This window comes from Eumetopias jubatus, unplaced genomic scaffold, assembly GCF_037043125.1.
Source record: "Eumetopias jubatus isolate StellerSeaLion01/CBP00866 unplaced genomic scaffold, mEumJub1_p1.0 scaffold_15, whole genome shotgun sequence".
Classification (NCBI taxonomy): Eukaryota; Metazoa; Chordata; class Mammalia; order Carnivora; family Otariidae; genus Eumetopias; species Eumetopias jubatus.
In genome coordinates, this window is record NW_028274821.1 from 22,856,820 (window position 1) to 22,882,210 (window position 25,391).

The 25,391-nt window shown below is 38.7% G+C and overlaps 1 protein-coding gene and 1 long non-coding RNA gene across 2 annotated transcripts in view; one reads left to right on the forward strand and one right to left on the reverse strand.

Annotated features, from left to right (window-relative positions):
* Positions 1–25,391, forward strand: part of LOC114201435 (uncharacterized) — a 170,806-nt gene that overhangs the window by 81,879 nt on the left and 63,536 nt on the right. The window lies entirely within an intron of this gene.
* On the reverse strand, positions 21,187–21,912 carry LOC114201433 (ubiquitin carboxyl-terminal hydrolase isozyme L1). The gene has a single exon (XM_088019004.1). The coding sequence runs from the start codon at positions 21,871–21,873 to the stop codon at positions 21,487–21,489; it is 387 nt and encodes a 128-aa protein (XP_087875130.1). The 5' UTR covers positions 21,874–21,912; the 3' UTR covers positions 21,187–21,486.

A 25,391-nucleotide genomic window follows, 5' to 3' on the forward strand; every position in this document is an offset into this window, starting at 1 on the left:
CCTCTGAAAAACAGTTTGGAAGTTGCTTATCAAATTAAACATATACTTACCATATGATGCAGTGATCCCATTCCTGAGTATTTATTCTGAAGAATGGAAGACTTACATTCACACAAATACTTGTACAAAAACGCTTATAGCAGCTTTTATTCAAAATTGCCAAAATGTGAAACAACCCAAATGTCCTTTAATGAGTGATAGATTAATCACTGTGGTATATCCATGCAATGGAATACTGCTTAACAATAAAAAAAATAAACGATTTCATATATCCAGCAACTTGAATGAGTGTCAAAACCATTCTGCTGAGTGAAAGAAACCAAGTTTTCGAAGTTACATACTATGTGATTCTATGTACATGTCATTCTGGATATGCTGAACCTCCAGGGATGAAGAACAAATCTGTGGTTTTCTGTGGTCAGTGGTGGAATGTTTGACTAAAAACAGGGGGTAGGGGAGTGATGGAAACTGTTTTGTGTCTTGATAAGGGTGGTGGTTAAATGACTGCATTTGTCAAAACTCTTTGAATTTCACATCAAAAGGTTGGATTTTATTGTATGTGGATTAAAAATAAAAATTTAAAAAGTAACAGTACAGTTTCAGGTTAGAAATCACACAGACACACTAAGTTGAGAAGAGAGAATCTAACTTCTGTGCTCCTATCCCAATGGTACTTCAATTATTTTAGAAAAGTCTGTAGATAGGTAATGGAGTGTGTGCTGTTGGGTTAAATAGCAGGGGATCATTAAGCGTATGGGCTAGAAAATGTACTGCACAGTTAGAGTGGTTGTTAGGACTTACATGTGTGAAAGGGGTAAAGCGGCTTAACTTGATGAGTGTCTTCATCTGTTGTGGTCTGCTATAACCCGATACCATAGACTGGGTGGCTTAAACAACAGAAATTTATTTCCCACAGTCCTAGAGGCTGGAAAGTCCAAGGTCAGTACCAGCAGATTCAGTATCCTCACCTGGCAGAGAGAGAGTAAGAAAGCAAGCTCTCTTGTGTCTCTCAGGGCACTAATCCCATCTTAAGAGCTCCACCCTCCTGACTGAATTATCTCCTAAAGGCCCCATCTCCAATACCATCACATTAAGGCTTAGGATTTCAACATATGAATGGCGGGGGGGGGGGGCACAAACATTTAGTGCATAGTAATGGACTCCCCTGAATTGCCCAAATTGAGTTTGCTTGTGTTGGTGATAACGGGGCTCGTTTCCTTGGCCAGGTCTATACTAAATGGAATAAAAGCTTTTCTGAAGTCCTAACTTTGCTTAATCACATCCCCTTACCCTCCTACTTGTTCACTAGTAAGGGAGGCTGGGTTCATCAGGCAGTCAGTGTCTAGTTGTGTCTCCACACAACGGTCTCTCTAAAACATTGAGCCACTCTGAGAACAATGCACCCCATGGGGACATTTTCCAAATTAATGCTCTTATTTGTTATGGGCCATTAAACTAGAGCAAACAAAGAAACTTAAAAACCCCAAAACCCAGTTATCCAATTTTGAGGTGAAGATTTAGTTAGAACCAAAAGTATATGTTAAATTTCTTAAAAGACCCAAGAGTTAGAGCACAAGTATTAGAAGATCAATGAGAAAAAAAAAATCAAGCACTCTCAACTGAAATCTTGCAGAAGCCTGGCTTTCATAAATAGATGACTTATGGCTTTTGGTCTCAATTATTTAGGGAAGAAATGTTGGTTTTCCAAAGTCCTTTGGAGGGAGAAATGAAACTAAAAATGGATATTCTCAAAAAATAAAAATACATTAGAAAATCATCAAATGAGATTCACTTAATCATAAAAAATATTTATAGGTTTCCTACTAATATTGAACCTCAATTAAGTTTTAGACTTTTCCTTTCTGACCAGAAAAGCATCTGTTCTGGGTTGTTGATTCTGCTCAGTGCAGTGCCCTGGTTACTAATTAGCAAGGTTGGGAATGAGATGGACATTCTTTTGTGGAAGTTAAGGAAACTGACAAAGACACATACATTCCATCTATTTCTAACTGTAGGTGGAAGGTAGAAATAACTTTGAATAAGACCAGGATTTTTCTACTTAAGTACTTTGGGGTTTGATCTTGGATGCAGGTGAATATGTAGATATTCAGATCTTCTCCATTCCATCCCATGGAGTAAGGATGACTTAATATCGTGCACGTGTTCCCCTGCGATCCCTCCCATACTCGTGCGTGCCCTGCCCGAATTCTTCTTCACATAGTTGCTTTGGGCAGCCAACGGTGTATTGGTTTGCTAGGGCCGCCATAACACAGTACCACTGGCTGTGTGGTATAAGCAACAGAAATTTAGTTTTCAAAGTTCTGAATCCTGGCCGTCCAAGACCAAGGGATCAGCAGGTTTAGTCTCTTTTGAGACCTCTCTTGGCTTGCCTATATATGGCCACCTTCCTTCTGTGTCCTCCCATTGTCTTTCTTTCCTCTGTGTGTGCACTTCCCTGGTGTCTGTTTTGTGTGTTTTCCTCCTAGGACACCAATCAGATTGGATTAGGGCCCACTCTAAAAGGCCTCATTTTAGTTAATCACCTCTTTAAAGACCCTTGCTCCAAAAACAATCACATTTTGAAGCACTGGGGGTTTCAACATATGAATTTGGGTTGGGGGGGGAGCAGGACACACAATTCAGCTTGTTCCACTCATTCCACTCACATATAATCTATTTGCTATCTATGCCACAGATTGTAAATGCAGTCTTTTACTTAAGAATAATTAAAAAGTGAGTATAACCTTTTTTTTTTTTTAACTGCAAATATTTGCCAACCCCTGAACCAGAGTATACTGCTTTAGAGGGGTTTATTGCATGATCCCATCTTCAGGCAGCCTTCATGTGTCTTGGGGCAGTGGGGCAGGAGGTGCCCAGAGCAATACTCCCCTCAAGGGTGCAGCAGAATCATCTGGAAATGGTTTCTCAATGGAATCTGTGTCAAGGCTTCATTGCCACCCCAGAGTCAATCAAAGCCAAGAGCTGTAGGGGACTGCCCTAAAACACTGAGTCAGCATCGCTGCCTTTGGGAGTGTTCCTCTACCTCCTTAGCCTGGAGGGGAGCCAGGATTGTAAAACCTAAAAAATTTGAGCCACAGTGCTTCTATCTCACTGGAAAACATTGCAAACACATTTGCACATGCACGCACACAGATTAGAAGAATATTTCTTAACAAACTTCAGTTAACAGCCATTGTCACTGAAGAGCGACGAAAACCGTTTATCGTTTAAGAAATTACTCACACTCACAGATTGAGAGCTAGGAATAGTCCCATTATTCTAAATGTAACATCCAGGGAACTTACACTGAGAAATGGGACAAAGGGATGTTAAGGCCTGCAGATCGGCGTTTAGCAAAGAACATACGAATGTATTTCTCAAGCATTGGTGAATTCTCCAGAATTGTGCAACAGATACTGGCTCAGAACAATCCACTTGAGACAAAGCAGTGGTTATATTTTAGCTACCTACTCTGTTACCTTTTTTTTCCTAGATAATATATAGTATTCTTTATTCGAGAAGCACATTTTAGCATTTCTGGAATGGGACTTCAGTTTTACAATAAATATAAAATTTCATGGGGTCTCTCTCCTTCTCTTCTTCCTCTTTTTCCTCCACTTCTCCTTTTTCCTCCCTGGAAAACCCTTATTAAAGAGCTGGTGCATTTTACAGAAAACCATGTCTTAGAATGGAGGTCAAGTGTTTCCAATGTGTTAGAAGTCCAGGTTGAAGACTAGCATTTCCATTTAGTTCTCATTTGGTTCACAGTGTAGACGCTGATGATTTGCCCTCCAGGATTAGAAGGAACTTCAGTGGATCTGTGCTCTGACATCCTCTCTTAGCAGGGTTCTTATCAGGGGTGTGTCCTCACAAGGCCCTGAGAGGACTAAGCCTGCCAAAGGCCTTGTGATGTGCTGGCAAATGCGAAGTTCCAGAAACAAACACAGTGACCTTGATGGCAATACAATGTAACGTCTCTTTGCTTCAAATCTATACAAATATATATTTGTATAAATATAAATTTCAGAGAAAACCTTTGTTTTGCAAGGTAAAATACACTGTGTGTGTATATATATATCACACATATAATTTATAATGTATATGTAATTATAGTATATGTAATTTATATAATAAAGATATATAATATATATGTACTTTCTAAACAAAAAGTAAAAGCTACCATCTTACTGTAAGTTAGAATAAAAGAACATTAGCTGTAAAATCACTGGAATATACTAAATAATTACATCAAGAATAGGCTAGAAATTAGTCTTCTAGAACAATCTGCCTCATAAATTAGCACGAGAGCTTATTTGCATATATGCTATGGGTGCATTTGAAAGTGTGTGCATGTGTATAGTATATATGGCATATGTAACATTTTAAAGGGAGTAAACACCATGTAGTTAATTCCTATGGCAAAAGATAATTTCAGTGTTTTTGCAACATTTGACAATCACTTCATCTTTGTAATACCATCTAAATTAGCATTTTTAAGAATCCCATATATTACCTAACAGAAAAGGCCTAAGTAGTATCAAAAGAGACTGGAGGCAAATTAAGTTTCCTTTTGTCCAACTTTGTGTCACTTCCTGCCTCCATAAATAGGGAAAGCAAAATATCTGTGCTTCTTATTCATGTACATCTGCCAAACCAATTAACACCTCCTGAATGTTATCTTAATTGCATTTATTAACATAACATTAACATAGCAGGGAGATAACATTCAGGAGGTATTAATTGGTTTGGCAGGCACTCTTGAATGGGGAGCACAGAGAAGGGCCCTTCTCAGTATCTTGCTTTTTTTTTTGGCTGTGGAGGAGAGGAAATGAGATTACATTGGAAGAGAAAAAAATATATCTTAACCAAAATGGCAGACACATCACAGGGTCACTTGGTTCTGCTTTCTAAATGTTGCAAAGAGATGCCTGGCTCTAAAGCCTGACTCTTGGACAGTTTACCCAGATGCTCCCTCTGTACCAGTGGCTCTTTACAGCTCTGGCTCAGGAGGCCTTTGGAGGTGTGGAGGCACAGAAACGCCTCCCGGGGATGCAACTGAGCTATAGTCATAAATTTTTACAGTACCGTAACTGCTTTAAAAGTAATCAGAATAAGTTCCTCTGATGAGAATTTAATACAGCTCCTACCCTTATAGAATCATAGAACTATAGAATGTTATAACTAGATTCATCCATCAATTCATTCAGTAGGCATTGTTGAGCACCTACTATAGTCCAGGAACAGTATAATGCTGGGGTAAAGAGATAAACAAGACTCAATACCTGGTTGAAGATGTCCAGCTGGCCCAGGAATTAGCCACGTAGATGGTGATTGCGGGTGTGTGGCTTAGAGTAGACATCTAATACATATTTATTAAGTGAATGAATTCATGAAACGTTATCATTGTGGTTCTGCTCTTGTGGTGGTATGGAGGGTGGGAAGGGTGGGGTTTAGAGACTCATGTATAAGAAGGCAAAACTGAAGACAACAGATGATATGGAAAGAGTCGAATGATTAGGGCCCAAACCAAGGCAGAAACACTAGGGATGAAGGGGAGGGTATAGCGAAGGAGGTCCACATATAGCAACATTTGTTGAGGGTTTTCTTTGTGCCAGGCAGAGCTCAGAGCTCTGAGCACATGCTATGAATTTAATTTTCTCAACAACCGTGTGAGGCAGTCTTATACCCAGTTTAAATGAGGAAATTGAGTATGGTAGACTGAATACTGACCCCCCAAGGCTGTCTCCACTCTAATCCCCAGAACCTGTGAATGTGTTACATTACATAGCAAAAGGGACTTTGCAGATGTAATTAGGTTAAGGATTTTGCAATGGGGAGATTATCCTGGATTATCTAAATGGACCTGATTCCAGGGTCTTTATATTAAAGGGTCAGGAGGAGTAGAGTCAGAGTCAGAAGATATAAGGATGGTAGCAGAGGTTAGAGGAGAGAGAAAGTGCCACACTGGAGACTTTGAAGATGAAGGGGCCATGAGCCAAGGAATGTGGGTGGCCTTTGGAGGGGCTTTCCCTGGGCGCTGTGGAAGGACACTCCTCTCGGCTACTCACCCTCTTCTCTTCCTTTCAGTTCCAGTATCTCTATGGGAAAATACTTTGTTTAATTGTACAGTATCTTTCCTTTTTTTTTTTAATTTTTAAAAAAATTTTTTTTAAGATTTTATTTATTTATTTGAGAGAGAGAATGAGATAGAGAGCATGAGAGGGGGGAGGGTCCGAGGGAGAAGCAGACTCCCTGCTGAGCAGGGAGTCCGATGCGGGACTTGATCCCGGGACTCCAGGATCATGACCTGAGCCAAAGGCAGTCGCTTAACCAACTGAGCCACCCAGGCGCCCTAGTATCTTTCCTTTTTATTGTTATTTTATTTTATTGTTTTTTGTATCCTCTTTAAAAAACATTTCCCCATTATATTTTAATTTTAATATATAATATATATATGTTGACCCCACATCTGACACTGTGCCTGACACACACAAAAATGTGCTCATTCAATGTGTGTTAAAGAAAAGTTGGAAGGGAAGAAGCTCCCCAATTTTCTTAGGTTGACATAGTTCCTGCCTGTCAGGGTGTCTCCCCAGGGTCAACAGACTTGCAGTCGCTTTGTGACATGGAGGTACACCAGCTCAGATCCCTCTTCAGTGAAGAATTTATTGACCTAGCTATTGGGAATGCAGTCTGCAGATAGACTTCAGTTATTAGAGCCTTAAGGAGTTACCTCACCTGCAGGAAACTACCTTGCCCAAGGTTACATCCTTCTCGTGGTGGCCCATTCCCAGCAACTGATCGAGATGGGTTCAACGGCCTGGTCATTTCCTTCCAGCATGGGGCAGCTCTGGCAGGCCATTTTAGCTCCTGGCTGAGCTGTCCCAGGTTGTCATTAGGCTCATATTGCACTTGATTTCGGTTTCCACGTCCCTTCCACAGGTATTGATCCCAAGGATACTCCTTGATAAACATCCTGCCCACTAAACTCTTAGAGTTGGCTTCCTAGAGACCCCAATCTCAAACAATCACTAAGTATGAATTCTCTCTTGAGCCAGGTAGTTATAAATAAACAAAAACAAAATCCAAAATTAAAGAAAAAATTATAGAAGAGCTTACTATTAAGGAAATCCTATCCATTAATTATTACCTTTTCAATGAGTTATGAAAAGACTGCTATTATTAAAGATTTATCAGTAGGATCCCTCAATATGCTGATGCCCCCCCAACCCCGCCAGAAACATGGTTTGACAGTCACATCGGATCTCTCTGTTAAGTATCTCTTGAACTTGTCTATTTGTATCACCATCATCCTTTTAATTCAAGCCACCCATAACTTCCCTCTTGATGTAATGAACACGTGTGAGTTTGTTATTTTGTCTCCTTCCAATTTTTCTCCATGCTGGAAGGGTCACTACCCAGCCTAAAGCTCTGTGGTAACTCCCCATCACCCTAAGTATAGAGTCCAACTCCTTAACATGGCATCCAAAACCCTAATTAGGCTTCTTCCTATTTCTAGACTCATCTGTGGCATGCCCTAATCAGCCTCCCCCTTCACCCCTGCCTCCTTTGTTTCCTGCCAAAGTTCTCCAGACTGTCCACACTGGTGCAGAGGCCCATCCTGACCTGATTCTTTTTAAAGCTCTAGTTTTGAATTTGCTGCCACTCTCCCTTCCTAGTCTCCACCATACTGACTGACATGCAGTTCATCAGTATGCCTTGTCCTTGTTTGTCTTTGGGCCTTTGCAGACATTGTTCCCTCTGTCTGGACTATTTTCCCTTTCTCTTCCCACCCACTTGCCCAGCCTTCTCCTTGACAGATTTCTTTCTTTTTTCCTTCTTTCTTTCTTTTGTTTTCCTTCCTTCCTTCTTTCCTTCCTTCCTAGGAACTTCCTTCCTTCCTTCCTTTCTTTCTCTCTCTCTCTTTCTTTCTTTCTCTCTCTCTCTTTCTTTCTCTCTCTCTCTCTCTGTCTTTCTTTCTTTCTTTCTTTCTTTCTTTCTTTCTTTCTTTCTTTCTTTCTTTCTTTCTTTCTCTTTCTTTCTTTTTTCTCTCAAGATTTTATTTTTAAGTTATCTCTACACCCAACAGGGGGCTGGAACTCAACGATTTCTAGATCAAGAATCGCATGCTCTATCAACTGAGCCAGCCGGGTGCCCCTACCAGATTGATTTCTACCTACTTCTACTCACCTTTCTCTGATTCCCTGAGGATGCATTTGGTACCTGTCCTATTTGCTGTTATGGCACCCTGTACTTGGTCTTTTCAATAGCTTTACTGTTCATAACTGCCTCTAAACTTGGCTGTCTCAACCACCAGACTGAACTCCTTATTCGTAGCCATGAGCATAGCAACTAACACAGTACCTAACACATAGAAGGTACGTGGGTAACATTTGTTGATGAATGAATAGGTAACTGAAGTCTCATGAAAACCCTAATACGTAGTAGGCAGGGTAAACCTTTCTGGCCACATTTTAGATACATGAAAATTGAGGGTGACTTAGCCAAGCTTATATTGCATTTAGGTCTTCTGATGGCAAATCTAGTGCTACTTAATATAAATGCTTCCACATTCATTCCACATTATATGATTCCACAAATATTTGAAAGCCTAGTGTCTTGGGATCTATTATAGGTGCTGTATTGACATAATCTCTTATGGAGCTTACAGTCTGGAAGGAAAGATCGATAGTAAACAAGTAAACTAATGTTGAGTAGAGGTAAGTTCTGTGAAGGAAATGTGATGTGGTGATGTGATAGAGCGGCAGGATGTAGAGGAGAGTGGTTTTTTAGAAATGGAGATTAAGGAATGCCTCTTGAAGGGGGTGACATTTGAACTAAACCTGAAAGATAAGAAGGAGCCAGTCATGAGACAAGCCAAGGAAGAACCTTTGTGGCGAAGGAAAGAGTATTTGCTAAGGCCCACAATGGGAAAGAACTCAGTGTGTTCAAGGATCAGAAAGAAGGCCAGAATGACAAGATCACAGTGAATAATGGGACAATGATGGGAAATGCAATCAGAGAGAGCATCAGTCTAGATCATGTAGGGATGGTAGATCCTGGCCAAGAGTTTGGATTTTATTCTAACTGAAATGATAAGCCACTGGAAGATTTAAAGGAGGGTCTGGTAGTTACTTAATCCAGATGATGATAGACTGGGAGTCCTAATGATACAGGAGATTTGAATGATTAGGATTTCAGGAAATAAAATCTCATGTAATTTGGAAAATGTAGTCTAGTGAGATAAGAGCTCTAGAAACTTTGTGGACCCAGTGGTTATTTTACCTGGAGAATTACCATGATTTTATGGTGATAAACCATGATTACCTTTATACTAATAAACCCCATATCCCAATTTCCAGCCCCTTTTTTCTAGTTGCCTGCTGGACAGCTCCTCCATGATGTCCTGAGATTTATGTCTAAAGGCAGATCTATTGGCTTACCCACCTACCCTACCATACAGTGGTATCCTCCTTTATAATTAATGACCTGTTAATTTACTTTTTTAACTTATAAGCATCCTAAACAGCAACCAGTGACAAAAACCCAGCTGATGACCAAGCCCTGCTGCTTCTACCACCCAAGTATTTCTCAGACTCAGCTTTATAGTCCTTGCATCTCTTCAGTTTCTCATCGGCTATCACCTGGACTTTTGCAGCCACTCCCTAAATTATCATTAATCTTCTTTACCTCCAGCCCCATTTCAAACTATTGCCAGACCAAATCTTTTTTTTTCCACAAAATGCAAGCTCTTTTCTGTTTTATCTCCACTACAAAAACAGTTTCTTATTGTTAAATAGCCAAATCCTATCACCAAATAAAATCCCAGAGTGTATCCTTCTGGACCTTCTTCTATGACTATACACACATACTCACAAATTAGATTATAACCTAATTCTGTTTGATGATCTGTCTTTTTTAAAAATAGATTTTCAGTATTTTTCTAAATGAGTTAATACACATCTACATCATTTTTGGTGGCTTTGTATTATTTCATTATATGGACGTACTATAATTTACTTAAATAACTTCCTTTTGAGAGCCATTCAGATCATTTTGCTTTTATGAATGATATTATATTGCATATCTTTCTAATATTTATCTACTTATATCTCTTTCTGTTTCACTTTCTTAGGAAAAATTTACTTGAAATGCCACTTCTGATCACATGTAATTTCTTTTAATGTTTTTGTGGTTTCATGATTTATAATTGTTTTCAATTGGAAATTTTTTGGTATGAGGTATGAAACAATGGTCTCAACATTGTTTCTCCTAAAATGGTTGGTCAGCTTTCCGATTATTATTTATAGTTCAATCCAACCTTTCTCCAGTGATTTGAGATGCCAGCACTTTGTCATACACTAAATTCTTATAGAACTTCAAGTCTGTTTCTGGGCTTTCTATTCTATTCCATCAGTCTGGCTACAAATTCTAGCAAAGATGCCCTGTTGCTTTAAATCTAGTAGTTTTCTAATAGGTTTTAATATTTGATAGGCCAAATTCCCCTCTTTGCTCTTTATTTATTTGCTTTTTTTTTTTTTTGGTATGGCAGAGATTTACTTTACCCACCCCCCTGCATTTTATTTTCCAAATAAAATTTAGCATCATTTAATCAAGTTTCAAAAAAAAACTTTGTTGAAATTTTTATGTTGATTGTATTAAATTTATAAATTTTTTTGGAAGAAATTGGCATCTTCAGAACTATCTTTCTAAAATAAATCTGGTCTTATCTTGATCCTGCTTAGAAACCTGTCATACATAGTTCCTCCTGAAGGGAAAGTTATTATTTCTTTCCATGGCATGTAACACCTTACATATTTTCACTCCTGCATACCTTTCCTTGTCCTTCAGAGACTTAGAAAATCTTAGATTACATTACCTCAAAGAACATGGAGTAGTCACTGGAATCTCAAAATTGGGGCGATGGAGGAGGTGTATTACAGAGAATATACTGGCAGTTCAAAGATGTAATTTGGAAATCTGTCTACCTCATTTGCAAAGTTGTAACTGGAGCTAGGAGCTCCCAAGCTTGATTGCATTTTGGCCTGTTAAGTCCATCCAGTGGAAGAACATCAGTTAGAACCTACGAGCATTCCAAGAATATGTGCATAATCAAGGCTATCTTTCTTTTAAGTCTTGGGAAAACTGTGACTTTCTAAAGTTTGGCTCCTGCCTCTTGACACTGAAGAAGAAAATTCCACTAACTGCAAAATAAATAATTTGGCTGCTTTGTGTTTAGCTTATAACATTATCTCCAAACCCTGGCCCTCGTAAAAGTTTCTGTTGGCTCTTGTCATCCCTCCTCGCCCTCCGTTGTTCTCTGTGTGTTTCCCCGTTCTCTACCATGTTACAATTCGGTGGTAGAGATCTGGGTCAGTGATAGTGGGTGAACAAGAAGGAAATGAAAGGGAACGGGGAGAAATGTTAAAAAAACTAACTTTGCAATGTTAAGACTTGCCAAGAGGACTTTAACTGTCTTTTAAATTTTCTTTTTATTTTTAAAATTATTTTTAATTATTTTTAATTTTTTAATTAATTGAATTTCAACTGCCCTTTGAAACATAGGATAACATGTAAGAATTCAAATGTAAACACTCTCATGGGACATAGACTATGATTTTTTTCAGACATCCAGCTTGGTCCTGGATATTCAGTGTACTTGTTTACATAAACTATGTTAGCTGGAAAATCTTATAAAAATTCAGTCACAGTATTCAAGCGTTGGATTCCATGGTTATCTTGCTAAAGTTGGGATATAAAAACAACTTCCTCATTGCTTTTAGCACTGGGAGGAGAGTAATTGCATGAATCTTCAATCTCCAGAGATTTCATTTGGTCAGTGGTTTTAGGTTTCCCTCCAAACCATCTTATTGGAGAGACGCTAAAATGTGTACAGTAGATTAGCTTGTGTTTTTTTCTACCTTTATTTCTTTGCCTTTTCTTTGTAAAGTTGGTATTAATATTGTGTAGTAACGTAATTAAGAGATGGGCCAAATAAAACAGAAATAGGAGATGGGTGCAGTTTATAAACTGAATCATCACCATTGAATAATCAAAAGCCTGGGATCATAGCCCATGCAAGTTGAAATGAAATTGCTATATGACAAAATAACGCCAAGAGTTTATTGACCTTTATTTCTAATGTATGTTTTCTGGATGCCCTACATGTGTTTCTCCAAAGAAGATAGACCTGCTTCATGATAAACTTTTAAGATGAAGTTGTGAAGCTGTAAAACCACAACTGTTAGAGGAGTCGACGTGTTTTTGAGATGATTTTTCTAAAGTCTAGAATATCTATTTCAAACTAGTGAAAACATAGTATCAATTTTTAAACATTAAGAGTGAGGGAGGAAATATAGAGAACCTGTACAATGTGGTTTTTATCCTTAAGAAATGTTATATGTGCACCACAAGCCTAGTTTCCCTTTTTGAGTGCAGAAGCTTAGTCATATAAGCAGGAATAAAAATTATAGAGCTGGGGGTTCAAGGACACTGATTGCCCATACAACTCTGCAGGGAGTTGAACTGAACTCAGTTTGAGGTCACCACGCGGCAGCAGAGGACAGAAGATAATGAGATGTCTGGGCAGTGGGGTAGCTCTTCAGCTGCTCATCTGAGAAATCCTGGCGCATGGATGAGGCGGATGTGACTCACTGATTCAACTTGAAGCAGGAAGAATGGTGAACACAAAGAAGGGGGAACAAAGAAAAATTCAGGATGGTGGGAAATAGCCGAGATTAAAAGCAGTCTTTACAGGGGACCTTACCTAACCAGGGCTGAGAGTTGGAAATGTACATTTATCTGCTATTAGTCCACTCACCAGAAGGGAAATTTTAGTAGAAATTTGAAGGGAATTTCATGCAGTAGACATGCACAGACACATTAGTAAGTTATGTCCTTTGCATAGGGAAGCTGCAAAGTTACCAAACATTATATAATGTATATTCGGATGTAGAGAGATAACTTCCGGTTTTTTTTTTCATTGATAAAAAAAATCACAAATATACACAGAAGAGGAAAAATACACTAAACCCCCTGTACCCATTGCCCAGCTTCACCAACATTTTATCTATCTTGGAGAAAATTCTTTTTGATGAAGGAAGTTGGCATCAGAAGAGGCCTAGAAACATACTCTGAAGAGGGGCAAGCAAAGGCCCAAATTGTCAGCAGCGTTCCCTGAATCCCTCCAATGTGACATTATTAACACATTACGGTATTACTTGTTAAATGAAAGGTATTAACTCTGTGAATAATCAGGTAATCAAAAAGTACTTACTGCTTTGGCTTTTTATTACAGGTTCTTCAGCCACTTACATTTAAAATTTTTTTAATATATCATTATTTTAAACACACATCATTATTTTAATTATATCCAATTAAATATACCTGCATCTCCTCAGCATGCATCATTATGTACTTTACTAAAAAGCACTTTGAATCAAATTGCATACCAGCATTCTTTATTATAATTTATGTGCACATATCTGCAGCAGATTTATACATTTTGGAGATTAATTATCAAGAAGTTTGTTTAGACTTCCAGTAAATGTGAAACTTAACTTGAACTTCAGTATACTTTGGTATTTATAATTTTGTGGTATTTTCTAATATCGTCCTGGAAGACACCGCTTTGTTTTTTCATCTGAGGAGAGCATGGGTACACGAAGAGAAATCATTACAATTACCAGATCCATTTGTGCCCAAGTCTTTACATTTTTTCACCTCTCTCATTTTTGATTCTCCCAAATAATAGACTGAAAGATTATCTATGACTCAGTCCCAATCACATGAAAATAATATTGCTAAGTTATAGGAATATAAGAAAATATAGCCCTTAGTGATTCCTTATTGCTCCTGTTGAAGGATTTTAGCTCTTTTTACCCAAGGGTTTAGCCCACTTTTTATATCTGTTTTTGCATCACTCACAGATAAGCAGATGAGAAATTATTACTGCCGGTGTTTGGCATGTGATAGAGTAGTGCAAGGATGCTTAAACTAGAATTCAACATGTTGTTCTTACATTCTAGACAGCAGTCTACTGTCAGCTACCACCCCATCCCTGTGATTGTTTATAACAAACCGAGCCACTAAATAAACTCACAAAGGAAAGGTTCAATCTCTAGAGGTGTTGGAGGCAACCTGTTGGTCCAGTTTGATGCTAATGTCTTGATTGGTTCCCATAGCCCAGATTCCAAATCTTTGGATTGACTCTGTGACTTGAATCCTTAACCTTTCCTCAACTCATATCCACTGGTTTTTGGCATATTTCTTTATTTCCTCCAGTATATGAACCAAAGTTTTCCTGTGTGGTTTCTGGGTTAACTCATCTCTCAAGCCTTGGCGTCTCTTGTTTTCTCAAGGGAGGATGCCTGTTGTTAGAGCAGCTCTTTGCTGTTCCCCACCTCCCTCCTTTCAAGGGAAGGTAAGAGTTAGAAACTGGGTTATTCTGTGACCTGGGGTATGTCAGTTACATTCTCTAATACCAGTTTTATTCCAACTGAGGGATTTGTGACTAGGTCATCTCTAATGGCTTATATTCTCTTTTGTGTTTTTGAAATATTTGCCTTTTTTTATATTACATGATTCTGTATGATTATATTGTCATTGTAAAGGTTTTAAATAGTACCCAGATATACAGAAAATGATTGTAGAGACCTCTTAACTTCACTGCCCCTCCTACCCCTCCTTTTATAGCCAAAGATAACTACTCACACTAACATTTCTTGATTAATTTGTCTAATAAAACTTTGTCAAACAAAGTTGATTCTTTGTGACCTTTTAGCAGCTATAATTTGTGCATTCTATTTTGAACACTGTTAGTCATTCAGGAGGCTGTGCTGGTGAGGAATGGTGTGGGTGATCGAAAAGGCACGAGCTTTCAGCAGAAGATTTGAAATACAAACAGTGAATTGTTCTTGGTTTGAATAAGATTCTGTGAAGTTAGTTTTTTCCCTTTCCAATGACAAGAAAACTTGAGGGGAAGGAGATGGTGGTAAGGGCAGAGGGAGGAAAAAATGTTTTCTGTCATTTTATAGATTTCCATGTGTAAAAGTGGTCATCAGAAAGTTTATTTCCTTCTTCACAACAGCCCATGAAACTTATGTGTTTAGTGGTATATTTTGGATTAAGTTTTGTGACTTCAATGACTAAGTTTTCCATTGACTAGAATGAGAACAAAGATTGTGGTGAAATTCTTTGTTCATAAATAGATGTTTCTCTAAAAAAAAGTTTTCTGTTAAAATGATAAAGCATGACAATTTCTAGTGGCAAATTATTGTATTAACAACATAGTGCATGAGAGCAAAATTTAAAGAAATACAAATACATTGGTATGCTCTGGTTCCCTTGTTGTTACTAGTATTACCTATTATCAATAGCTAATTATTTGAGCAAAGTACTATTGTAGTAAACAATTTACCTACCCTTATCAGACCCCTTATAGAGTGAATATAGTTCCAAGGCTTTTAGGAAGTGACTTGAATAGCATATGAAGCTCCTTTGGTTCCCTTTCTATCATTAATCTCTTCGTTTTAGCAGATGGTACTTAGAACTCATTTTACATAAGAATTTATAAGAATGAATCCCATTTTAAGTTTCAGTTTTTTTGCTTCTTTGCCCCATACAAAATTAGATTAAAAAAAGACAGCTCCTATATGTTTTAAACATGAACTTCAGTAATTTTTTTTCCCCACACAGGAAAATTTAACACATTTTTCTTCTCATTAAACAACAACAATAGCAATACCAAACCAAAGCAAAACACCCCCCCAAAAAACACAAAAAAACAGTGACTAGCACTTACAGCCAAACTACTAAAGATTATGTTACTGAAAGTAAACAATTTTACACCTCAAATTTTATACCTAACCAAATTTGTGTTCCAGTGAAAGAACTAAATAAAGATATTTTGGACATGACCAGCAGATTACTTTGAAAGTAATATTCCAAAATATATTGCTGTAAAACAATAAGAAAAGGAAAAACAAAATGAATACAGCAACAAGAAATATTTGGGCCCAAAACTATTAAAGTTATCACTGAGTCTAAAGAACTATTGACACATAATAAAGAAACAGTTATTAATAATAAGGAACTAAAATTCCAACCTATAAGTAGTAGATGTAGGAATAGAGGGATTAGAGAATAGGAAGCCAGAATTCTGGTGGGGCCAGAACTGAAGATGTCTTGAAATTCTTGCCTTGATCAGGAAGATAATAGAGATCCTGATTATTTCTAGATATTGAGAAGATACATATGTTTGTTTATTTATTTACTTTTAATATTCTATTTATTTATTTGACAGAGAGAGAGAGCACACAAGCAGGGGCATCAGGAGAGGGAGAAGCAAGCTTCCCGCAGAGCAGGGAGCCCAATGTGGGGCTCGATCCCAGGACCCTGAGATCATGACCTGAGCCAAAGGCAAACACCTGAGCCACCCAGGTGCCCCAAGATATATATATTTATATGTGAATATTAAAATGTCAAGGCAACCCCTAAGAAAAATAGGAAAAGAATAGAATACATGTCTTTTTAAAACATTTAAAAAAGAAAAAATGGAACAACTACATTAATTCAACAAAAGGCAGAGGACAAAAGAGACTGATGGAAAAGAATGATAAATGGAAAACATGAAAATAGGTCCTCAGAAGTAGGTCAGACATAGAAGTAGTGACACTAAATGTGAATGGCTTACATTCTCCTGTTTTAACACGCTCTTAAACTCTGTGACGTCCCCAAATAAAAGCAATAAAAAATGTTTGACAAGAACATGCAATAATCATGAAGTTGTATGCAGGACAAAGTTATGAAATATAAAGCAAAGCAAAGAAAAAAAGGAATGATGAAAATACAGAGAAGTGGACAACCCACAATCATAGTGGGAGAATTTACTATAACTTTCTCAAAAATGAATAAATTCAGGAGATAGAATTTTAAAACACATTTAACAGCCTTGCTATAACATGTATAATTCACCATTTTAAATATTTATAAACTTGATGATCATCAACTAGAGAATTGACACAATTTTCAAGCATCCATGGAACATTTACAAAATTTGATCATATGTAAGTCTCCTAGGAAAACCTCCATAAATTCCAAAGAGCAGAAGTCATTCATATTCTCTGAAGAAAATATAGTAAAATTAGGGACACCTGGGTGGCTTAGTCAGTTAACCGTCTGCCTTCAGCTCAGTCATGATCCCAGGGTCCTGGGATCGAGCCCTGCATCAGGCTCCCTGCTCTGCGGGAAGCCTGCTTCTCCCTCTCCCTCCTCCTGTCGCTCCCCCTGCTTATGTATGCTCTCTCTCTGTCAAATAAATAAATAAAATCTTTTAAAAAATATAATAAAATTAAATAGTAACAACAAAAGGAGAATTCTCTAGCCTTAATCTACATATTTCAAAAAAAAGGATAGACTCTCTTCTAAATAACTCCTGGTTTAAAGAGGAAATAAAGACAGGAACTATTAATCATTTATAAATAAACAAAGCTCTACCAATCATCTCTTGTTGGCTGTAGCTAAAGCAGCACTTAGAGGAAATTTTATAGCCTCAGTTCACTTATTAGAAAATAAGAAGGGATTGAAAAATTCAGTAATTGAGAAAAGAAGCAGTAAAATAAACAAGAATGTACAAGAATGGAGATAATAAGTTAATGACATAGAAAAAACAGAACAATTGACTTTCTCTCTAAAACCCAAAGCTACTTCTTTGAAGTGGTATATGAAGCAGACAAAACCTTTGTTGAGTCTGATCCAGAGAAAAAGAGGTAAGATACAAATATATTGTAGAAACAAGGGTGAGGATTTAACTACAGATTCAGAGGAAATCTTTTAAAAATCATAAAAGTATAATGTCTTCGACCTTGAAATAACATATTCAAAATCTATTTGAAAAGACACACTTTTCTAGTAAAATGTAAATTACTAATATTATGTTAAATGGTGATAGAAAACCTAAAGAGAACAATAGATGAAATTGACAAAATAATAAAAAAAAATCAACCCTCCCAAAGATATGCAGTCTTAACTATTTTATGAGCTTTAAATCAACAAATGCTTAAGGACCAGTTAATCCCTGTTGTAAATAAATAGAAGGAAATCATCCCAACTCAGCTATCTTTATATATACAGTCAAGATACCCAAATTGACAGTGACTGCATGCATACTCAAAATGACCACTTCGGGACAAGCTTCCTTATGTACATACATCTAGAACTCCAAGTAAAAGAGTATCAAGTTGAATTCATTATTACCAAGTAGTATTAATCTCAGGAATGCAATAATAGCTGAACACTAGGAAATCTTATTAATGTATTTTACTACATTAAAAAGTTGGAGGAAAAACCATTGGTTCACCCCAAGGAGTGCTAAAAAATGCATGATATAAAGTCCACATCTATTTGTGATTTGAAATAAAACAATTCCTAGGTTAGTCAGAGAAGGAAACTTCATTAACTTGGTAGAGGGTATCTACCAGAAATCTAAAGCAAATACAAAATTATATGGTAAAATAGAGTATACCATTGAAAGCAGGAATAAGACAGGAAGGCTTATTATCACTACCCTTACTCAAAATAATAATAGATGTCCTAGCTGAAGCTTTTAGATAAGAATAAAAAATAAGAAGAAACAAGGAAAGAACAAAATATTTCATTATGTATTATTTATATAAATTTTATTTATATAAATACTATATATGTATGTGTGTGCATATATATACACATATATATATGTGTATATATATATATATTCTGTCTATAAAATCCAAAAGAATCTATTGAAAAACATTAGCACTCTTAAGAGTATTTAGTAAGAATTACAGTATCGACTTATCAAAACCAGTCGCTTACCTGGATCTTCACAGTAAGTAATCAGAAAGTTTCATAAAAATGCCTTGTGCACAAAAGCAACAGAAACTATTAGGAAATGTGTGTGCCTATATGAGGAAAAATATAAGATGTAACTGATAGTCATAGAAACCCTCTAAAAATTAAAATAAAATACCATGTTTCAGTTTGGGAATACTTAATGTTTAAAAGGTGTCAGTTCATTTCTCTCTGGTTAACCTATAAATTTAATGCAGTCCCAGTTATAATTCCAGCACGATTTTTTGTGGAATTAGATATACTGATTTTAAAATTTTTCTGGAGGACAAAATGTAGGATGGGGGTTATATATGTATTCATTTTATTGTGGATTTTTTTAAGATTTCATTTATTTATTTGAGAAAGAGCACAAATGAGCACAAGTGGGGGGAGGCAGAGGAGAGAGGGAGAGGAAGAAGCAGGCCCCCCACTGAGCAGGGAGCCCAATGCGGGACTTGATCTCAGGACCTCAAGATCATGACCTGAGCCGAAGGCAGACACTTAAACTGAGCCACCCAGGCGCCCCATATTCATTTTATTGTTGTTCTTTGTATCACACACATATTTTAAAATTCTTATTTACCTCTTTGATGTCTAGTAAAAGGTTTAAAAGAGAGAATGTACAATATCAGCTATAAAGATTTTGAAAAAAGAACAATGAAAGAGGACTTGTTCTTCCAGATACCAGACCATGACATGTAGCCATACCAATTGAAACGGTGTTGAAATGATTGGAGAGAAGATAGATGGCTAATTGCAATAGGCATTAGAGAGTCCTGAGCAAGTGTGGGTATTTATTATATGGACAAGTTTGAATTTCAGATTACATAGAAAAGTGCAGACAATTTCATAAATGGTGCTGGGAACATTAGTTTTTGATTTGGAAAGAAAATAAAGTGAGAGCCCTGTCTCTTAGAAAAATGAATTTCAGATGCATCAAGGAGCTAAGTGTAAAAACTTAGTAGAAAAGTCCTTTTTGGGATGAGGCACAAAACTCGGGGCCATTAGGAAAAAAAAAAGATTAGCAGATTTTTATAACATAAAATTAGAACTTCTATAGAATAAAGGCAATAAAAAAAATCTATGACCAAAAGTTTGTCATATAGTGTATTTGTAGCTTATGTAATTCAAAATGGATTATGATCAATAATATATAGAATTCCTAAAACTCGAGAGAGAGAATATTAAGCAGAATCCATGCCCAGCTGAGAGCCAGCTGAGGGGCTCGATCCCATGACCCTGAGATCATGACCTTAGCCAAAGGCAGATACTTAACTGACTGAGCCCCCAGGAGCCCAAAACCCAACATTTCTTTTAACTCAGTATTCCCACCATGTGCACAAAATATACACACCTGAATGTTTATGGCATTATCAATTGATCTAAGTAGGAGAATCCATAGTAACTTATGGAACATCCATATTCTTGAAAGTTAAGGGGCAGTTAAAGAGAAAATGAGGCACTACTAACCTGAGAAGATCTTTGACATATAATATTTCTTTTCTAAAAAAGTGACAAAACCGTGTATAAAGTATAACCTCAACTATATAATGTGTTAAAAAAGGCCAAAACAGATATTGGTAGAGGTATACATATCTGTGTGTCTGTGTGTGTGTGTGTGTGTGTGTGTGTGTATAATAGATATAGTAGGAGAATATATATATGTGTGTGTGTGTATATATATATAAAATAGAAAAAGAACTGGCAGGGCACATACCAAACTGTAAAGAGACCATTCTTGTGGAGATGGGAAAAAGATGTGGGAGAGGAAAGATGCACATTTGTTGCTGATATTTATATCAAGTTGTAGATAATTTGAAATGTATTGATTGATATATTTCTTATATTTAAAAAAACTATCTCCTTTTCAAACTTCTAATTATTAAAAGGGAAAGTCATGGTTTTGCTAGTTTATATTTGATCCATTTTGTAGATGACATAGCGTTGCAAAAGGGAATTACAGCCTTACATTTTTTTTTCTTAATCAGCAGAAAAGTTTTATTTCTTTTAAGGACAAACAATTAAACCACATCCAAGGCCTTAACTTACAGACACAAACTAAAGTAGTAGCCATTTAAAGCATTAGCTATTGAGGTACAATACATACATGGGGGGGAGGGGAATGCTTCGCCATCTGAAGCTTATACCAAACTGCTCGATCAACAGCTGAGCTCTGCTAGTGCTTGGGTGTGGCCAAGGGGAAGAGCGTATCTGCAGAACCAAAGGAGAACAGTTGTGTTCCACAAGTACTGAAGCATTTTGGACTGCATTGGTGAGGGTGGGTTTCATGTATAAGGGAAAGGGGTGGGAAAAGGCTACATCCCCCTCAGGGCATTAGGCTGCCTTGCAGAGGGCCACAGCAGAAAAGCGGACCTCCCCTTGCTCACGCTCAGTGAATTCTCTGCAGACCTTGGCGGCATCCTGCAGCAAGGAGTCCTCTGAACTGGTGCCATGGTTTACGGGGAAAGGCATTCGTCCATCAAGTTCATAGAGATGGCCATCCACGTTGTTAAACAGAATAAAATGAAAATTCACTTTGTCATCTACCCGACATTGGCTTTCCTGTGCCACAGCATCATGGGCTGCCTGAATGGCCTCGTTCTTTTCAAAGCATTTTGCTCAGTCTTCAGGGGACAGCTTCTCCGTTTCAGAAAGAAACTGTTTCAGGACTGACCCATCCTCAAACTCCAGTTTGTCTCGGTTATTGGCCACTGCATGGATAAGCCCGATGGTCCCACAGGAGTTGCCAATGGTCTGCTTCATGAAGTACACCTTAGGACTGACTTCTTGTCCCTTCAGCTCTTCAATCTGTTTTTTCCTGAAGTTCTCATGCTGAGCCGTGAGGGGAAACAGCAGCAGCAGCGCGCAGGCAGGCACAGGCACCGAGCCCAGGGCCTCCTCCTCCAGCCCCAGGATGTCCGCAAAGCGCCACTGGCCGGCCACCCCCAGCCGGGTCAGCACTTTGTTCAGCATCTCGGGGTTAATCTCCATCGGTTTGAGCTGCATCTTCGCGGAGCACAGGAGGACCCAGTATCAAGAGAAGAGGAAAAACAGCCCAGCCTTACATTTTTATTACGTGTTACGCTCATGATTTTTGCACTCAGGACTGTTCTTTGGGTGACCAGAATGTGCACAGAACACTGGATCCTCAGGTACGGTGCCTGAGGGGTGGCCTGTTCTCACTCCAGGATTACTCTGGTTGATTTGCCTGAAGACCGGATGCCCCCTGACAAAGTAGAGGCAGAAGCACAGAGTATCTTGCCCTCGTGCTTTTGTGGACCGCCCTAGTCCACTGAACAAAAATTCCTTTGCAGCGAAGGTCAGCCTGATGCTGTTTTGTGTGTAGCAGATGAAAAAATCACTGGAACCAAGAGCTTCTGTGAATTTCACATGCAGAGACACACGCCTCTTTGCCCTTCCATGTTTGCAAGATCTGTCATTCATGGAAGGAAGTTAGGTCGTCTGAAATAACTTGCTGTATGACTAGCCATAGTGGTTGTTATCACTGCTTTGTACTCTGCCCTGGGACGGTAACAAATTTAGACTGTCCAGTATAGTACAATTCCCAAAGCAATTTCTCTCTTTGTTTCTCTTTTTTTCCGTCTCCCTCTGTCTGTCTCTCAAAAGGCAGGCATTTTTTTAAAATGTCTGTTTCCTACTTTAAGTTACATCCATTTCTGTCCACGAATCTTAAACCAAATAGTAATTCAACATCAGATTTGTCAATATGAATACAAGAAGCTTAAAATTAAGGAAAAAACAACAACAACAAAAAACAAAACAAAACAAAAAAACACCAACCTTCTGCCCTTCTTTTCCCTTAGGAGAGTTACCCTGTGTTGGAGCAGAAAGGGGGTTGCCCTAGGAATCCAAAAATCGGTTTGAGGCCTGCCTTCCAGGATCTTTTGCAAGTTACTTCTCCTAGGCTTCGCTTTATGTCAGCTGTAAAGTGGAGAGATTGGGGGAATTGAGGAAGACGGGGCGGGGGAGAGGATATAGATAATGAAGTAGAAAGGGCTTTGAAAGGTGTAAAGGACAGACCAGCGTGAGACTTTATACAAGCCCATTGCTCCCCTTCTCTCTCTCTCACACACACACACACACACACACACAACACACACACAGAGCTGCATGCATGCTTTGGATTTCTATTCTCTTTCATTTATGTTCCCTTTAAAGTAGGCATTTGAATCCCTTGAAACACATTCAGCTTTGTCTTTTGTGACACCTACCCATTGATCTCACCAGCATCTGAGGCCTTGGATTTACTTGGTTCTACCTTTTAGGCAGTCCCTGTTTTCTCCCAGAGGTGCATTTAGCTTAGTGTCAAAAGCACAGTGTGTTCCCTTTTTTGTTAACTTAACCTCTGTGTTGTTTTTTAAAAATCAGATTTGCAAGAACAGGGACTCTAGAAAGCCTGTGATATGTAAATATTTAGCCAGGCAGATAGGGATAGTGAACGTTTTTCTCTCTTCACAGAAAACATGATTTTATTTGCTAAAGCTGTAATCTTGTTTGATAATCCATCAGTTTATTATCAGCTATGTGGTGAGACATAATGCCACAGGGAGATAATGAAGAACCTTCACCTGATACTACGGGGTTGATTACAGTGACCGCAGGAGAGAGAGTCTTCTGGAAGGGATTATGTTAAACATAGCCTTTCTATTTACAGTTGATTTCCTCCGAGCGCTTTAACCGTTCTGCTCCCAGCCTAGGTAAGTAGGTCATCTGAAAAACCTTCAAAGAAGAGCGTAGCCTGCAGGTGTAGAATGACTAGACATGTCTCTTTCTCAGGCCTCATTAAGTCATTGTGTGATGCTCAATGCATTTATGAATCAAAGAAAAAAGAGATACTAAGGCCCGGCATTGAAGACCGTATTTAAAACAAACGGAACCCAGAGAAGTCCAGTTTGGAAACGAGCAGGAGACCCTTCCGCCCAGCTCTACGTGTTAAGTCCAGTAAACCAGATTAATAAACTGAAATTTTAATATAACCCCAATTTGTAGGACTCTCAAGGGTGGTATGTGTGGTTTTGGAACCAGGAGCAACACCCCACTAGGATGACCCTCCTGGTGGGGCAGTGGGAAGGCACAAATCCTCAAGGGGGGCAGGGAAAGGGGGAGAGGGGAGGTGCCCCCAGGGCGCTGCTGGCTCGGAAGAGACAAGCATTACTTTCCAGCTCTCATCTTGGAATTTTTTTCTTTCTTTGAAATGTCTCTTCTTAGGATTATCCACTCTGCAAGATGTCTCCCCCTGAAATCCTGTCTTCAAGGGGCAGGCCTCCTGAAAATAGAGGCTGTGTGTTCGGTCGTTCTAGATTCTCTCACTTGAGCCTCTCCTGAGAGAAGCAGATGAGCAAACTGGGTTTCCAGGAATTTAAGATCTGGCCACGTGAAGTATCTTTTGCTCCCTTCCCACCTTCCCTTTCCTCCTTTTCTTTTTCCTCGGAAGACATTTTCTTAAAAAGGTAGATTCTGAAGCCGACGCGTGGTTTTTAGATCCCTGGCTCTGCATGACCTTGGGCAAGTTACTTATCTTGGAATGCCTTGGTTCTCGGCGGAACAATGAGGACCACAGTATTAGTTGCGTCCTACAGTTATTGGGAGGCTAGAGTTGGTTTGTACCCGTGCAGCACTTAGCCCCGTGTCTGGCACACAGCAAACAGTGAGGTTTAGTTCTTGCTACTGCAGTTGCTGTTTCCTTCCTTCCAGTCCCTGCTTTGTCCCCTCATCACACATGAAGTGAATGTCATCTCTGTGATAGGCATTGTGGCGGGCTGGGGAAATGAGGGAGAGAGGCTCCCTTTTCACTGTCTGTGAGGGGACGGGCCATCGGAGAAGTGTAGGCGATGGCCACATGATAGAGGTGTGTTGCAGCCTCCGGGTTATCACAGACCAACTGTTTGGTGCCTGTGGTTAGCTGGGAAGGCCTCCTGAGGAGGAGACCTGGCATTTGAGTTGAACGCTGGAGAGGAAGAAGTGTCCACTCGGCCAACAGTCAAGGGACAGGTGTTCTAGGCAGAGGGGGCAGCATGCGTGGAACCATGGCTGTGTGTGAAAGACCATGGTGGGGATCGGGAATAAGAAGTTTTATTAGTAGAACTGCCATAACAGAATACCGCAGAGGGGGGTGGCTCAAAACTAACTTTCTCACAGTTCTGGAAGCTGAGAGTCAAGATCAAGGTATCAGCAGGTTTGGTTTCTTCCGAGGCTTCTTTCCTTAGTTTACAGATAGCTCCTTCTCACTGTGTCCTCACTTGGCCTTCTCTCTGTACCCTAATCTCCTCTTCTTATAAAGATACTTGTCGCGTTGGCTAAGTTCCCACCCATGTGACCTCATTTCGCCTAAATTACCTCTTCAAAGGCCATCTCTCTAAACAGTCACATTCTCAGGTACAAGGGGGTTAAGGATTGCACATTTGAATTTGGGCAAGGGACACATTGCAGGCCCTCACGGAAGGCATCTGTGAAGTCTGGCTGGAGTCAGGTGCATGTGGCTGAGTCTCAGGGGACGCCGTCGC